We start from the raw sequence: 16,718 nt of genomic DNA, 5'->3' as shown, positions 1-16,718 counted from the left end.
GTAACAACCCAGAAAGCGCTCAAGGAGAAAGTGGCCGATCAGGATAACAGGTTCCGTCAACAGAATCTGAGAATTGTTGGGCAACCAGAAGGCAGGAACCAGACAGAATACATCGTTATGTACGATGCTAGGAAAACTGGTTGGAGAGGAAGGCTTCTCCAAACCCCCAGAGGCAGATCGAGCCCATAAGTCACTCTGGCAAAAGCCCAAGCTAGGAGATCCACCAGGGGCGAAACTGTACAAGTTTCAACATAAAGAGCGGGTACTTAACTTTGCGAGGAGCGAACGGTCGTGTAGGTGGGAAAGACATTGGAGCTGACCTAGCCAAGCAATGGGTTGAGTTCAAGGGGGACAAAGCAGCTTGATTTAACAATAGGGTGCGATTTGGCATGTTGTACATCGGTGAGTCTATGGATCACGTTCAGTAGCAAAGAACATTACTTTAACACGCCAGAGGAAGCGAATAAGACCATAAGATCATAAGACCTATGTCATCAGAATTAGGCCACTTGGCCCATCGAGTCTGCTCCGCCATTCAATCATGGCTAATAATTTTTCATCCCCATTCTCCTGCCTTCTCCCCATAACCCCTGATCCCCTTGTTAATCAAGAACCTATCTATTTCAGTCTTAAAGACACTTAGTGATTTGGCCTCCACAACCTTCTGCGGCAAAGAGTTCCACAGATTCACCACCCTCTGGCTGAAGAAATTCTTCCTCATCTCTGTTTTAAAGGATCGTCCCTTTAGTCCAAGATGACGTCCTCTGGCTCTAGTTTTTCCTACAAGTGGAAACATAACATCCTATCCACGTTCACTCTATCCAGGCCTCACAGTATCCTGCAAGTGTCAATAAGAACCCCCCTCATCCTTCTAAACTCTAATGAGTACAGACCCAGACAGGGCCGGCTCAAGGTACCGGCAACTCGGGCAGTCGCCCGGGGCGCCATGTGCTAGGGGGCGCCATGAAGGAGTGCGTGACCGGCGTCAGAGACCCGGCGCCGCGTAAAAGACTCGGGTCCCGCGCATGCGCAGTTGGGCCGGTGCCAACCAGCGCATGCGCGGTGGCCGCCCTCCCTCAGGCCGCCCCGCACCAACATGGCGGATGGATCCAGGCTCGCCGGTGGTCACTCCGGCCCCCCCCCCCCTCGGGCTCACTCCGGCCCCCCCCCCCTCGGGCCCCCTCCGGCCCCCCCCCCTCTCCGGCCCTGGTCCCCCCCTCCGCCCCCCCCTGCCCCCCCCTGGCCCCACCCCCTGGCCCCGCCCCTCCCCCCCCAAAGGGCACCGAAGTTCAGCTTGCCCGAGGCGCCAGCAACCCTAGGGCCGGCGCTGGACCCAGAGTCCTCAACCGTTCCTCATACAAGTTCTTAATTCCAAGGATCATTCTTTGAACCTCATCTGGACCCTTTCCAAGGCTTACACATGCTTCCTTAGATACGGGGCCCAAAACTGCTCACAATACTCCAAATGGGGTCTGACCAGAGCCTTATACAGCCTCAGAAGTACCTCCCTGGTCTTATATTCTAGCCCTCGACATGAATGCTAATATTGCATTTGCTTTCTTAATTGCTGACTGAACCTGCACGTTAAATTTAAGAGAATTTCATCTGAAAGAATAGGCTAGGAAGGCAACAATAAGGGACAATCAGGAACTTTCAACCTTGACTTTCTTTTTGTTCCCTTAAAATCGACACAATCTGAGTGGGGATGGACAAAGATAATCAGAAACTAGAAGAGGGAGGGGGAGGAGAAACCAAATGGGCTGAGAACACAAAGAGCTGCTCCCAAGGGGGAAGCCACACACTGGTCGCAGGCTAATTTACGGGAGTAAAAAAGGTGAGGGGGAGAGCTGCGACACATCTCCTGAAAGGGAGAGAGCGCCTGGTAGGAGTGGGGGAGGGGGGCAAGTGGGTGGTAATAGGGGTGCGGGGAAAGGAAAGGGGAGTTAACAAGGGCTCGGGTGGGTGGTCAGGGATTAGATGGGGAGAGGGGAGGGTAGAATGCCGGTTACAAAGGTCACACAGGGAGACGGCTTGATAGAGGAAGACAATGGTGGCTATCTTGGATGGCCCACTATCAAAGGGAAGCCGCTGCATGCAGGGGTACGTCCACAATGTAAGTGGCTGTATCCACAGGAAATGGACAGAACCCCCCACCGACCCACCCCGGCTAATCGGCATAGTCACCTGCAATGTAAGGGGACTTAATAGGCCGGTGAAAAGATACAGAGTCTTTGATCATCTAAAAAGCTTGAGGGTCAACATAATCATCCTCCAAGAGTCATATCTGAGGGAGAAGGACCGACTGAATGTCGAAAATCTGGGTAGGACAGACTTATCTGCCATGCTTTGGCACAAGGATGAGGGTTGCGGCCATTCTGTTTAGCAAGAGGACAGTCTTTACAATGACAAATATGGTGACGGACGCAAGGGAAACGGTACATGATGGATAGTGGTGTACTGTAAGGGACATATATACGCCCCTATCAGGGACAACACCAACTTCATTTTTTTTTAAAACAATGGCGGAGATCCCCGACCTTGAATTCCACCAGCTCATTATAGGGGAGACTTTCACTGTGTACAGGACCCAATAACGGACGTGTCCAACCCCAGATCAGGGGAAAAAATCGGGAATGGCAAAGGATTGGAAAATCTTTATGGAGCGGTTTTCGGAGGGTGGAAGCCATGGAGGTTAACCAGTCTGGGGAAGTTCTCCTTTGTGAAATGAAACGAAATGAAAATCGCTTATTGTCACGAGTAGGCTTCAATGAAGTTACTGTGAAAAGCCCCTAGTCGCCACATTCCTGCCTTGGTCTGCTTTATCAGCCAGCGATGTAGCCCAGTGTGCTAAACCAGCCCCTGTGGGAGAAGGCGTTTTCGACCTCTTTGTAAATCGTTGCTTCCAGGAGTAGTAGGGGCAGAATACTCCACAATAGGAATCTCAGAACACGCTCCACACTGCATGGATGTAAGGTTGGAGATGGGCTGCGCCCAGCAACCCGTAGAGTCTCACTCTATGCAGATGACCTACTCCTCTATGTCTAAAAGCCCTCTAGCCAGCTGGGAAAAAAATAATGGAACTCCTGAGAGAGTTCAGAGCTTCTCGGGTCACAAACTCAACCTGAATAAGACCAAAATCTTACCCGTGAACCCTCGGGTGAGGATCAGAGCTGGGGAAGCTGCCGTTCAAGCTGGCACAAACCAAATTCTGATTGTTGGGGATCCAGATAGCCCACGACTGGACACAGATCCATCAGTGGAACCTGTCGAGCCTAGTGGAAGATGTAAAGAGAGACGTGCGGAGGTGGGACTCGCTCCCACTCTCCCTGGCGGGAAGAGTGCAGGCAATAAAAATGAACATGCTGCCAAGATTCTTCTTCCTATTCATATCCCTCCTCGTATTCATCCCCAAGGCCTTCTTCACCAAGGTAGATAAACTAATTGTGCCGTTTGTGCAGGCGGGAGAAAATCCCAGGATCCGTAAAAGCATCCTGCAAAAAAGGAGGTGTATGGGGGGTCGGTGTTGCCGAACGTCCTATTCTAGCACTGGGCGGCGAATGCAAAATGGGTGCAAGAGTTGGTGCATGCGCCGGAGGCGGAATGGGTGCAAATGGTAGAGACCACCTGTATGGGGCCATCCCTCCAAGAAACCCATCGTGGTGGCCACACAAAAGACTTGGAACCAGCTTAGGCACCACTTCAATCTTGGTACAATGTTCACTATGGCCACATCTGCAAAACCATAAATTCACCCCGGCGACAAAAGACTCGTCCTTTAGATTCACGCAGGACAAGTTATGTGTGGGGGTTGGTTAAGTTCCAACTCTGTTTCTATTGTGCTTAGAGAAGACTATGGAGTGAAGAATATATAATCCAGCCATGGTCACTTAGCAACTGGGGCCTTGTAAGGTAGAGAAGCTTTTAAGTTTTAGTTAGCTAATTTGATTGCTGTTGGTGATATTGTTACAGAGAACGCAGCTCCCACATATCTGCTAGAAGCGTTTGACTTTAGAAGGTTAAAAAGAGAACATCTCTTTCGGCCTTGATAGAAGGTAGGCTTGAAATTCTGGACTATGATTGCTCTTAAAAGCTTTGTTTAGAAGAGCCACTTGGAAAGCCTGGTCTGGATTTTGGAATCCAAACTACTGAGTGAAAGCATTATTGTGAGAGAAGATTTTAAAGCATGTTTTTCGAATTGAAGTTTGGAAACTCTTATGTGACAATCATCTGGGTGTTTCTTAGGAAGAAACCATTGATACGAATGTGGATTCAGAGCAGAGTTTGTGTATTTCACCACAGTCATTTTGTGTGCTTGAAAGGACTTTTGTGTGTTAATGAGACCACTAGAGATTAAGATGTATTTTGTAATCCATGTTAATCCTAAAACCTTGTATAATTGTTAAGATAAGGAGGGAGTAAAAGCATATTGTATAACAATCCAATTTTTACATGTTTAATATGTTTTTTTCTTGTTATTAAAACATATTTGCAGTCCTGTAATTTTGTTCCTCATGTTTGATTTTTTTAAAAAGGAAACTTTACGGGGCTGGATTCTCCGTCAGCGGGATCCTCTGCTTTACTGGCAGCGCACTCACACCTGCAAATTTCCCAACGGTTTGGGGTTCCCCACAATGAGAAACTCCATTGGCCGGCTGGCAGAACGGAGGATCCCTCTGCCGGCGGGAGCAAGGCACACCAGGAAATGGATGTGGCAGGATGGAGAATCCCGCCCATGGTCTTTGGTTCAGTGATAACATCAACTGGGATCATTACAGTAGCATTCAATCTTGCAGATTTGTGTCACCTAATGTTGATGCTAAAATTATCCTTTGTCCTTCATGATGGACGACGTGGTGGCACAATGGTTAGCATTGCTGCCTCACAGCGTCAGGGATCCGTGTTCAATTCTGACCTTGGGTGACTGTGTGGTATTTGCACATTCTCCCAGTGACTGAGTGTGTTTCCTCTGGGTGCTCCAGCTTTCTCTCACAGTCCAAAGCAGCTTTGTTGAATTGGCCATGCTACATTTCCCCTTAGTGTCCAATAGGGCAGGGCCTAAGTAAGGTGCTCTTTCAGAGGGGCGGTGCAGTTAGCAGTTAGGATGGGCCAAGTGGCCTCTTTCTGCACTTTTGGAATTCTATGGTTTATCATTTTAAAAAATGTTTGTTGTCATAAGCAATAATTTATGTATGTTTAAACATTTGGAATTTTGAGATGCTGAACTTAACGACCGCAAAAGATACACCAAAAAGCTTCTTATCGAGGCCGGCAAAAAAAAAAATGAGCGAATCGTTTGAACTGTCAAGCTTTCTGCTGTGCATTTTAGGTTTATGTTTTCAAATTTTGCAACTCCAGTCAGTACACCCTACCCAAAAATGTTAGCATCATTTTTTTGAGTTCAAGTGTGCTCAATTACAATTTGACACCAAAAGTTCTAATTTGGAATGAATTGGACATCAGATTTGATAGTACACTCAAAGCTATTGTAGTCGATTATCCAGTGTGCTGAAAGCTATCAAGCACGTTCAAAGATATCCACTGCATGCTCAAGTTCACCAGCACACTTTAAGCTATCCAGCACACTCAATGTTATCCTGCATGCTATCCAGGTGGGTGCTCAAAGCTATCCACAGCATGTTCAGCAACCAAGCTTTTGTTCATGTGACCTGATATTGCCTTATGTTAGTTCAGTTTACCTGAAAGATTTGACTTTTGAAAGCTTTGGGTGTGGTAGAAGAAAATGCTCAAGGGTGGGGAAAAATTGTTTTGGGGTGGGGGGGGGGGGGAATTGAAAGGAAGGATTGTTGTGGTTCTGAGGGGTGGGTGGGGTGTGTTGCTGGGGAGACAACTAACTGCAGTTATGACTGGGGGTGGGGTGTGGCAGCATGTCAGGGCAGGGTTGTCCTGCATGAGCCGTAGGCTAGAAAGAAAAACAAAGAAGTACCTCATCAAAACGGGATCTGCTTTTTCTAAAGTTATCTCAGATTTTATCATGTTAGAAACGGGAAGATTGGGGTGTCATTTTGAAATGACACGCCAGAACAGAATGGCCAAAACAGTTAACCCTGCATCTCTCCTCCTCCTCCACACCTTGTGGAAGTCCTCATCCGACATCCGAATGGCAAATTTGATTTTCTCCAGTTGGAGAAATTGCAACAGGTTGGCCAGCCAGTCTGCAGCTTTGAGTGATGATGCTGATCACCAGCCGAGCAGGATTCTGCGCCTGCCGATTAGGGAGGCAAAGGCTCGGGGTTCGGCCTTCCTCCTCATGAAGAATTCTGGCCTGTTCTGGCCGAAGACTGCCATTTTTGGGCACGGCTCCACCCTCACACTCACAATCTTGGACATTGCCTCAAAGAAGGCTGTCGAGAACCCGACAAGCCTGGGGCATGTCCAGTACATGTGGGTGTGACTGGCTGCGGCCCCCTGGCACTATTCACATTTGTCCTCCACCTCCGGGAAGAACTTGCTCATTTGGGTTCTGGTTAGGTGCGTTCTGTGGACCACCATTAGCTGCATTAGGCTTAACCTTGTGCATGTGGAAGTGGAGTTTGCCCTGTTCAATGCTTCGCTCCAGAGTTCCAACCCTACTTATATCCCTAGTTCTTCCTCCCATTTTTTTCCTTGTCTCATCCAGCGGGGAGCTTGCCTCCTCCAACTGTCGCCCATATAGGTCCCCGCAGTTCTCCCTCCCTAAGTCTCCTGTGTTCAACAGCCCCTCTACCAGTGAAGCCTATCCTTCGTTTGCCACCTTTCTTTCCCCTCTTCCTGCTTCTCCCCCTTTCCTGCACTCTGCTGCCCTCGCCCCCTCCTTTCTGTGTTTTAGCTCGCAGGTTCAGAGTTTGGCGGTATAGTCCCGCGCAAATTGCCTTTGGCATTGCAGTCTTTCCGGGTGATCATTTCACCATTGCTCCTGTTGCTGCCTTCCCAGCCCGTTCTCTTGGACTAATTTATTGTGTCTGCAGGGGCCGTAAAGTAGTGTTCTCTGCCCTGGAAAGTACCAAAGTTTGTCTGGGTACAGCATCCCGAAGTTCACCCTACGTTTGAACAGGGCAGGCTTTGCTCTCTTAAGCTCCACCTGGTGCTTGGTCAGGTCTGCCACAATGCCCTGGTATATCCGAATGTGGTTTCCTCCCAGCAGGCCTTTGTCTGCCTGGCCCAGCCGATGATTCTTTCCTGGTCCTGGTACCGGTGCATCTTGGCAATTATTGTCTCCGGCTCTGGGATTCGTCTGGAATGACCTGTGGGCTCTGTCTACCTCTGGCGGGTTGAGGAGTTGCCCCTTCCCACCAGATTTCCCAGCAACTCGGCAATGTAGTCTGTGGGGTTCCTGCCTCTATCCTCAAATGTTGACACCGGGACTGGTTCTCCTGGTCTTCTATCTTCCCGTTTACATTCCCCTGTGTCGTCACCAACCTCGCTATCTCCGTCTCGAGGTCAGCGATCTGGTTGGTCGCTCTGGTTTGAGGAGGCCTTTTCTAGCTCTTTAATGGTGTTCCCCTGGGCATCTAGTTAATTGTATTCCCCATGGCATCTAGTTGCCTCTCCCCATTGCCTTCCAGGCCCACCCGCATGATGGCCAGTGCTTCCGTGTCCACCACCTTGACCGTTGCCTTTATGTCGACCTTAATGTCCTCTTTGAGCTTCCTTAGCTCCCTGGTGAGGAATTCCTTCTATCCGCCCTCCAGCGAGGGGGAGTTCATGTGCGGCTTGTTGATCCCTCTTTTTCGGGTGTGGCCGGAGTTTCTTCACTTTGTTGGTCTGCCGTCCTGTTCACTTGCTTCTCCTGGCTTCTGTTGCTTTTTGCCTTTTTTTGGCCTCTGGAGCTGCTAATGTTCGGCATCACTCTTTGTATTTCCATTGGAGAGGGTGAGGGGATGTTTTTTTCCTGGTTCTGGCAGGCTATTTTTGACTAAAAGTGCCTAATTTTGAATTCTTCGGAGGAGAAGCACCTTCATGCTTCAGCTCAGAACATCCCCGTCATTGGACGTCCAGTTGCATCCTTCTTAACCTTTACTCCTTTTCTCCTCTTCCCAAAATAGGTGGCAACTTTGTATTTAACTAATCTACAAAAAATGTACGTTTTAGATTTTGTACTTCTCAGTTCTTTTTCTAACTGATAGCATTATGATGCAACAAAATATTCCTTTTTCTGTTTTAGAACAAAACTCTCCACTAATGCCGAAAGTCAAGCCAAGATTTAAATTTGGACCCTGGGGACCACATTAACATTCTTTTGTTAGAGCTGCCAGGCTGCTCTGGGAAAGAAAACTGTAGCATGTGTCTACACTTAACAACCATGCAATCGGAATGCCAGAATTCCTTTAAAAACTGTTATCACATTGAAACATGAATAAAATGTTTTGGATTATTTTTTATGAGCAACTTCACTTGTTCTACTGAGAACACACAAGAGTTATTTTCAAATAACATTGCATACAGTGACACAAAAACTTGCTTTTTGGAGGAATAACGATGTAGTGTCACCAATGGCTCGGTCTATGGGTTAGCAGATTCTGGGTTCAAATTATGTGACAAAACCTGAGCATAAAAATCATGGCGGACACTAGTGGAATACTGAAGGAGTGCTGCACTGCCTGAGGTGCCACCTTTCAGATAAGATATTAAATTGCATGTCCCTCAGGTGGACCTAAAGTCCCATGCCAGCATTTTGAAGCAGAGATGAGTTGTTTTCAATGTTCTGATGAATATATTCCTCAAGCAACCTCCTGAAAACAGATTTTCTGGTCAGTATGTTGTGCCTGAGTTGACTATAGTGTTTCCTATATTACAACAGTCATGGCAATTCAAAGGTATTTCATTGGCTGTAAAGAACATTGGAATGCCTGGGGAAATCATGAAAATACAATATAAATTCAAGTCTTTCTTCCACTCAGCTCGTCCACTCCTCTGTTTTTCGTGGGATTTTCCTCATTTGGAAGCTTGTCAATCATCCCAGCACTCTCCGTTGGTCACTATTGGCTGATATCAAACTTTGGTTGACTTTATGTAAAGGTGGCTTAGTCATTTCAACATTTTCTAACTGCTTCTTTTCATAAGGAAGACTCATAAATTATAAACATTTATTTCCAAACATTTGTATTCAAACATGTGTCCTCAATAGATTGAAGATGAAAATGAAATGAAAATCGCTTATTGTCACAAGTAGGCTTCAAATGAAGTTAGTGTGAAAAGCCCCTGTGAAAAGGTGAAGGGCAGAGAGGTATATGGAGGGCCTGGAGAGTGATGGGATAGAAGATATTTTTTAAATATTAGGGTTTCTACCACAACATTCATTCCAAATTGGTTCTAATTTAAAATTCTTTGGGGCTTCAACACAGTTTGTGTGTAAGTTCCCAGCTGCTTTAGAGGCCAGATTTTAATGGTGTGTTAAATGTCGGGAAACAGCTGGTCATTATTGCTTTGTTGTTTTGTGAGAGTTTGCTGTGTGCAGATTGGTTGTAGCATTTACTACATTACAGAAGTGACGACTTCAAACAGCATTTCATTGGATGTAAAATGCTTTGAAACATCTGGTGGTTGTGGAAAGTGCTTTGTAAATGCAAGTCTTTCTTTTTTGTCTCCAATAATTCCCACATCTATTGCCCTTTCCATTTCCCATTGTAACTAACCTAGTAGCCTCTCTCAAAGAGATTCTTAATTCTTGGTACCAACGAGAGGAAATGTGTTAAAATTCACTAATTTAACCCAGCTATGATCATTATACTGTTAATGGCCAGGGTTTAGAGAACCCCAAAGTGTATCATGGAGTTTACCTGACCCACAACTTTTAATAGATTGTGGTATGGGGAGCACACGGCCCACTCTACAGGAGTGGTACAGCAGAAATGGATAAGTATTTTTTAAAGCAGAACAATGTTTATTCTATGAACTGAAGTTAACCTTTTTAAAACATACAGTGAACATCTTAGCAACCATTAATTCAAATACAACCCCCAAAGAATACAACACTAAGTAATTCTTAAAGCTGTCCTTTCAACATCCAGAAGACTTAAAAAAAAAAACCTTTCAGCAGAAGCATATCAGGTTAAAGTCACCAAAGGATCGATTTACATTCTTTAGATTACAGAGAGAGAGACTCTAAAACACCTTCTGGCTGTGACTGCAGCTATCCACCTCTGAAAACAAAACTAAAACACACCCTGCAGCAAACAGCCTAAAACGAAAGTAAAAAGCTGACATAGCCCAGCTCCACCCACTCTCTGACATCACTGCAGTAATAAACACACATTTCTTAGGGTACTCTCACTACAGATATTTATATACACACCCATTTATAAACACCCATTTTTTGAGGTACTCTCACATGACGATACTCTATGGAAAGAGAATATTTTAACCGATGAGTTCCTGAATTCAGATCTTGTATACAGTTCTGCAAGGACAGAATGTTTTTGAATGACCCATTTTCATAAGGATCCCTTGACACAAATACAGTGGTACTGAAAAAAACAGCTGTAACATGTCAGCTGGTTTCCAAAATCACATTCCTGTTCCGTATTGACTTGAATTTAAGCTTTATTTGGGGATATTCTAGGGCTACTTCAGTCAACTTTCTTTCATATGACCCAGCGGAAGTTTCACCTGCTCAGAGCAGTCATGGGTTCTGCTCTTGGTTTTATGAGTCCAAACATTGGAAAGAGAAAGGTAATTTACCCCAGAGAGAAGTGATTCTTGTAATCGATGGGAAAGAAACATTTTGCTAAAACTTTGTTGCATTCAGGGCATCTTCCTTTCAAGGTGCGAGTCGATTTTCTATAATTTCTTTGAGGTGGCACTTTGAACTATGTCAATAGATATGGCCACCTACCGCAAAATTATTAAAATGATTCCCAACCCTGAGAGTTTCAACACAGTCAATAGCTAATTTAGTAATTCAGTACACCGCACTTAGAGGCTGAACAGGGATCCAGAATTTGTTATTTTAAGTGCAACTCTTTTTGTTACTTTTTATGTATACTTTCAGTACATAAGTATATTAAATTTAACTCTTGTCTTCTGCCTGTTTTTATCTTGTACTGGGGCAGCCAAAATAAGTAAAAAGAGAGGAAATCTTATCGCAGAGTCCGTGCCCCAACAATACCACCAAAACTTTCTTCTGCCACAATATGAACAGATCACACAAGTTACCATTTGGCAATTTGTCACGTACCAATTGTTGCAAATAGTTATTATTTCCTCTTCCAGCCCATTTTCCTCCCTAACTATCTGGCCTACTTCTTGAAAACATGTATGGAAAAGATGTTCTGAGTTACTTGCCAGGCAGTCAAATAGTTAAAAGCTATCCTTGGAAAGGACATCACTGCAGAAAGTGTCCCATGTCTAAATCTCTAGTTTAAAATATACAAGAACACAAAATAATAAACTGGAACTTTCGGTACAGTTTGCAAGACAAATGTGGTACACAAATTTCGATTCAGAAAAGTTGACAGTCAGTGTACATTGTTATGGCCACATGAGGAGGGGTAAAAATTGACTCCTCTGGTTGACCACTCCAGGTCTGACCGTGACAGGATTTTGTTGTGAATTTAACAAGGCTGTGCTTTGCCAATACTGCAGAAGTCCCATTAGTTCACTTTCAGATTAATAAGACAGGCTTCAGAGTTTAAAACAAAGAACAAGATAAATTTGTTGATCCAACTTCCCAAATTAAAAAAAATCTAGATCAATTGCAAATATACCACATACACCCCCCCCCCCCCCCAAACACCAAGCACACACACACACACACACACACACCAGTACAGATGGGAGAATAATAAATTACAGTTTGTGAGGAAAATAAAAAATCAAAGGAATATGTCGTCAACTCTTTGGCTAGTTGCAGTGTAGTGATTCTGCACCACGTCTGTTTTGTTCAGTTGTCTTCTTGGGTGTAGTTGGTGTACAGAACAGATTTACACATTTTATCCCCAAAAAATCTTGGTTTGCAGTAGATTTTTCTTCTCAGGATGGCTACTTTAGAAATCTGTGCACCGTACTTAGAGAGAGAGAACTCTGCAACTTTTCAGTATAGTCTTTTGATCTCTGCTCTCTGGCTTGATAAACAGTTCTTAAAAATCCTTGTTGGCTGTATATTCCAGAGGAATTTGATTACCATGACAGCTGCAGTCAATGATTTATAGAAAGGGTGTCTCATCTCAGGCACCTAAGGAGGTTTGAGAGTCTGTTCCTATTCATCCCATTTGGGTGGAATGCAAAGTTGTAAATTGTTGCTGGCTGGTAGCCCCTCCACTATCTTAATAGGATTACAATTTATTAAAATCCAGCCAGAAGAACAAGCATTAGAAATTGTATCTCTTTCTTTAAAAACAAATCCTTGTCACATATATTAAAATATCTGTGAATATCTGATGGTCGTCTTGTATTTATTCAATGTTTATTTCCAAAAAAGCTAGGCATGACAAATAAACTGCAAAATATATCTATCAGAAATAACTTTCTGGACATGCACAGCGGATGTAAATAATCTGTGTGTGAAATGCTCATAAACTGACATGTTGAAAAGCTGAATAATCAGTATAAAAAGCAAGCTCTTGAACCTATTTCCATATTTCAAATTGTTAGGAATTAGGTCTAATTTTACATTTAACTTATATTTGTTCTTGTGTGTTAACATAGAACATAGAATTTGCAGTGCAGAAAGAGGCCGTTCTGCATTGGCCCTTGGAAGAGCACCCCACTTAAGCCCCACTCCTCCACCCTATCCCCATAACCCTGTAACCTCGCCTAATCTTTTTGTACACTAAGGGCAATTCAGCAGGGCCAATCCACCTCACCTGCACATCTTTGGACTGTGGGAGGAAACCGGAACACTCGGAGGAAACACACGCAGACACGGGAGAACATGCAGACTCCGCACAGACAGTGACCCAAGCCATAGAACATAGGACCCTGGCGTTGTGAAGCAACCGTGCTAACCACTGTGCTACTCACTTAAGAAGGGTGAAACTTAGTTTTAGTTTCATTTAGAGAGTTTAGTGGGTGGTGCCGAGTTGTCTTGAGCTCTGTTTGTGTACGTGCATTTTAATGAGGTTTACAACTTTTGAAGTGAAGTAATGGGTTACAAAGCATTAAAGTAATTTAATGAAGTTTTTTTAAAAAAAGATAAAAAGCAACAGGGGTCCAGAGACATGCACAGACATAGGTAAACACCAACGGGTTCAGTCAATGTGTGTATAACAGACAATTGATGTGGGCTGCACAGTGGTGCAGTGGTTAACACTGCTGCCTCATGGCGCCAATGGCCTGGGTTTGATCCCGGCCCTGGGTCACTATCCGTATGGAGTTTGCATTTTCTCCCCGTGTCTGTGTGGGTGTCAACCCAAAGTTGTGCAGAGTAGGTGAATTGGCCATGCTAAATTGCCCCTTAATTGGAAAAAAAAAGAATTTGGTCGTCTAATTTTTTTTTAATATTTAAAAAAACAACAGACAATGGAAGCAGAATGTATAATCTCTTTAGTAAGAAATCCGGCAGGACTGTGGGGAACTGAGTGGGTCCGAACTGAGTGTTTGTCCGAAAGCTGAAGTAATAGTGAATTTAGATCGTGTTTTTTGGGTGTCTCCGGGAGAGATTCCAATTGAACATAAGGACTAGTAAATGTCCAAAAGTCTGCCGGAAGAAAAATGTTTTAAACGAGCCTGTCCTAGCTTTGGCGTTGAGAAAGTGGTAAATCTTCACAGGGGTTTTGTGTCTGTAAGGGTTTTGCTGGGACAAAAAGAATAGTTTGAGTTTGAATCATTTCTGGTGGTTGTATTGAAATCTTTCCAACCTTTTTGTCTCATGTAAGAGAGTCCATTTTTTTCCTTTAATAAACATTTAATTATTTGTATCAACAGTATACTGGTAAATTCCTTGTGAATGTATTCAGTAAATGACCTCCATGATTTACAAAACAAAAACAAGATTAGCATCTACCAAGCCAGGTTTCAATCTGCGATCTGACTTGTCCAATATTAAATAATCTGGCATCGTAACAAAATGTGTACCTTGACAGTCAGTGTCAACAAATGATTGGATTACGATCAGTGTCAACAACCCCCCCCCCCCCCCCCCCCCCCCCCCCCCCGCAAACCCCAGCCGGACTTTGAGTAACGAGTATAAGGATCCGGAATGGGAGCTCTAGCTGAATTCTTTCTTTATTTACTACATGGATGCATGGATGCTTTATTTACTACATGGATGCTAAGTTACCGGGCAGCACGGTAGCACAAGCGATTAGCACTGTGGCTTCACAGCACCAGGGTCCCAGGTTCGATTCCCCGCTGGGTCACTGTCTGTGTGGAGTTCTGCACGTACTCCCCGTGTGTGTGTGGGTTTCCTCCGGGTTCCTCCCACAGTCCAAGGACGTGCAGGTTAGGTGGATTGGCCATGATAAATTGCCCTTAGTGACCAAAGGAGGGGTTGTTGGGTTACGGGGATAGGGTGGAAGTGAGGGCTTAGGTGGGTTGGCAGACTCGATGGGCCAAATGGCCTCCTTCTGCACTGAATGTCTATGTTTTATCACCCAACATTATTTAACATTCAAGATTGTTTTAGAGGAATTCAGCACATTTCAGGAATCAAGCATTCCTAGTCTGTTTGAATAGTATATCGTGTCTTTGTTTAAGGATTGAACTTTTGTGAAAGCCTGCCAAAATTTTTTAATTTGTTGGATGGTAAACTCAGCTATTTTAATTGTAATGTTGATGGATCCAGTTTGTTGTTTATTGCATTTATGCTAATCTTGCTTTGAATGCCAGTGTTACTTAAATGTTACTGTTGCTTACATGTGCCTCAAATTTTTGGTTCTTGTAGGTGGAAGAGTTAATGGCAGCGATGGAAAAAGTGAAACTAGAACTGGAGCTGATGAATGCCAAGCTGTCCTCTACCCAGCAGTCCCTCGCAGAAAAGGAAGCGCACCTCACTAACCTGCATGCTGAGAGGAGGAAGCACCTCGAGGAAGTCCTTGAAATGAAGTAAGAGCATTCTTTTCAGTTCAATGTTTCATTTATGAAGTAGTATTCCTTCTACCTCTCACACGCTGTTGTTTTTGTTTGCTTTTCTGAATCACGTTTAATTTCTCCTGCACTTCAAAGCAGTAGTATATTGCTTCAGTGTGGATTAGGAGTTCTGTATTTGAACAAGTGGTCGGGCATAGATTCATGTCCAGCGTTCTTCAGTCAGTGTGTTTCAGCCTTGACACCCTTGGGGAAATATTGAGCAGGAATGATATATTTCCCCAGAGGAAGGTGGGTCAGACCATGGCTCCCTTGAGCACAACTGTCATAAGTCACAGGAGAGCAGAGGAATCTGCAACAAACAAATATAGTTAACATCTTTGAACTGACTCTATTTAATTGCACTTGAACAAATGCCTTTAAGATCTTGATTCATTGTTGCATGTTAGAATATCAAGAGATTGGATAAATTGATGTCTATTCTGCTGTTTTCACAATAGAATTATCAGACAGCCTTTGTACACAGGCCCAAATTTTCACTCCCAAGTCAGGTATGGGGAGTCCAAAATTTCCCTAACCCTGCAAACCCAACTCAGGAGAAACTGCCCTGAACCAGCAGATTTTAATTCCGGGGAAGCGGCTGCAAATTGGAATTGGGCCCGCTGCCTCGGAAAAAGTGCAAAGGTAGCCACAGACTGCCAAGTGCGAAATTGGGCAACTTTAAATGGCCACCTCGGTGCTCATCCCATTTGTAATAACAGTACAACAAAACACCCTCAACCTTCACTCCCATACCTGATCCATGCCAACTCGTGCTCCTACTCACTCCCATGGCCGCTTATACCCTCTGCTAATCTATGCCTCCATCCATCTTATGGCCCCTCATAGTTTCCATGCCAACCCATGCCCACCAGCTTTTGCCCTTCCATCCTGCATGTCAACTCACCCAATATCCACCATGGGCAGACCTCGGAAGCCATGATGAGATGAAATAAAATAAAGTTCTGAGCAACTATTACAGACATCACGAGATAAAAGACTTCATTCGGTAAGAACCCATTCAATACATTTAAATTCCTTCAAGTTCTTAATATTTTATGAAATCAGCATTTGTATTCAAAGCTCCACATTTCTTTCTAACCACTTGAAGCTGTCAATCAAACTGTGAAATTATAGGCCATCATTGTGATAATGATAGGTTGGCGAAGCAGTCAAGCAGAAATAATACTATAATGATGCCATCCATCTTATGTCAACGAGCACCTATTGAAAGTGTAAGCACTAAATGTTTTCAACTGCAGTCCAGCTTTTTTTAAAAACAGAATTTGAAGGGCAGGAACTTTCAATGTCTTGACAGTTCTGCAGGCCTTATTGACTTTTACATTGTACAATAACATATGGGAACAAAATTTGGCCATTTAACCCATCGAGTCTACTCCGCCATTTGTTCATGGCTGATATGTTCCTCGCCCCATTCTCCTGCCTTCCCCCGGAACCCCGTATTGATCAAGAAATCCCCTTATTAATCAAGAACACCAGATTTGTGCTTTAGGGGCTGTTATCTACAGGGCTACAGGCCAAGAACTGAAGAGCATAAGAAGTAGGAGCAGGAGTCTTCAATTTTGCCTCTCAAGCCTGCTCATGGCTGATCTCATCATGGCCTCAACTGCACGGTCCTGCCCATTCTCCATAACCCTTAAAGTCATGACTAATTTTAAAAACTGCCCAATTCCTGACATTTATTCATTGTCCCAGCA

The 16,718-nt window shown here is 44.3% G+C and overlaps 1 protein-coding gene across 9 annotated transcripts in view; it reads left to right on the top strand.

Moving 5' to 3' along the window:
- The window catches only part of erc1b (ELKS/RAB6-interacting/CAST family member 1b), a 1,169,759-nt gene that overhangs the window by 480,576 nt on the left and 672,465 nt on the right, over nucleotides 1-16,718 (top strand). For all 9 annotated transcript variants that reach the window (XM_038780204.1, XM_038780201.1, XM_038780203.1 and 6 more), the window contains one exon: nucleotides 14,819-14,979. In XM_038780204.1, the coding sequence (XP_038636132.1) occupies nucleotides 14,819-14,979 (161 nt within the window). The remainder of the gene's footprint in view (nucleotides 1-14,818; nucleotides 14,980-16,718) is intronic.

This window comes from Scyliorhinus canicula, chromosome 20, assembly GCF_902713615.1.
Source record: "Scyliorhinus canicula chromosome 20, sScyCan1.1, whole genome shotgun sequence".
NCBI lineage: Eukaryota > Metazoa > Chordata > Chondrichthyes > Carcharhiniformes > Scyliorhinidae > Scyliorhinus > Scyliorhinus canicula.
Note: the sequence above shows the minus strand (reverse complement) of the source record. Positions and strands in the feature narration are given on the sequence as shown.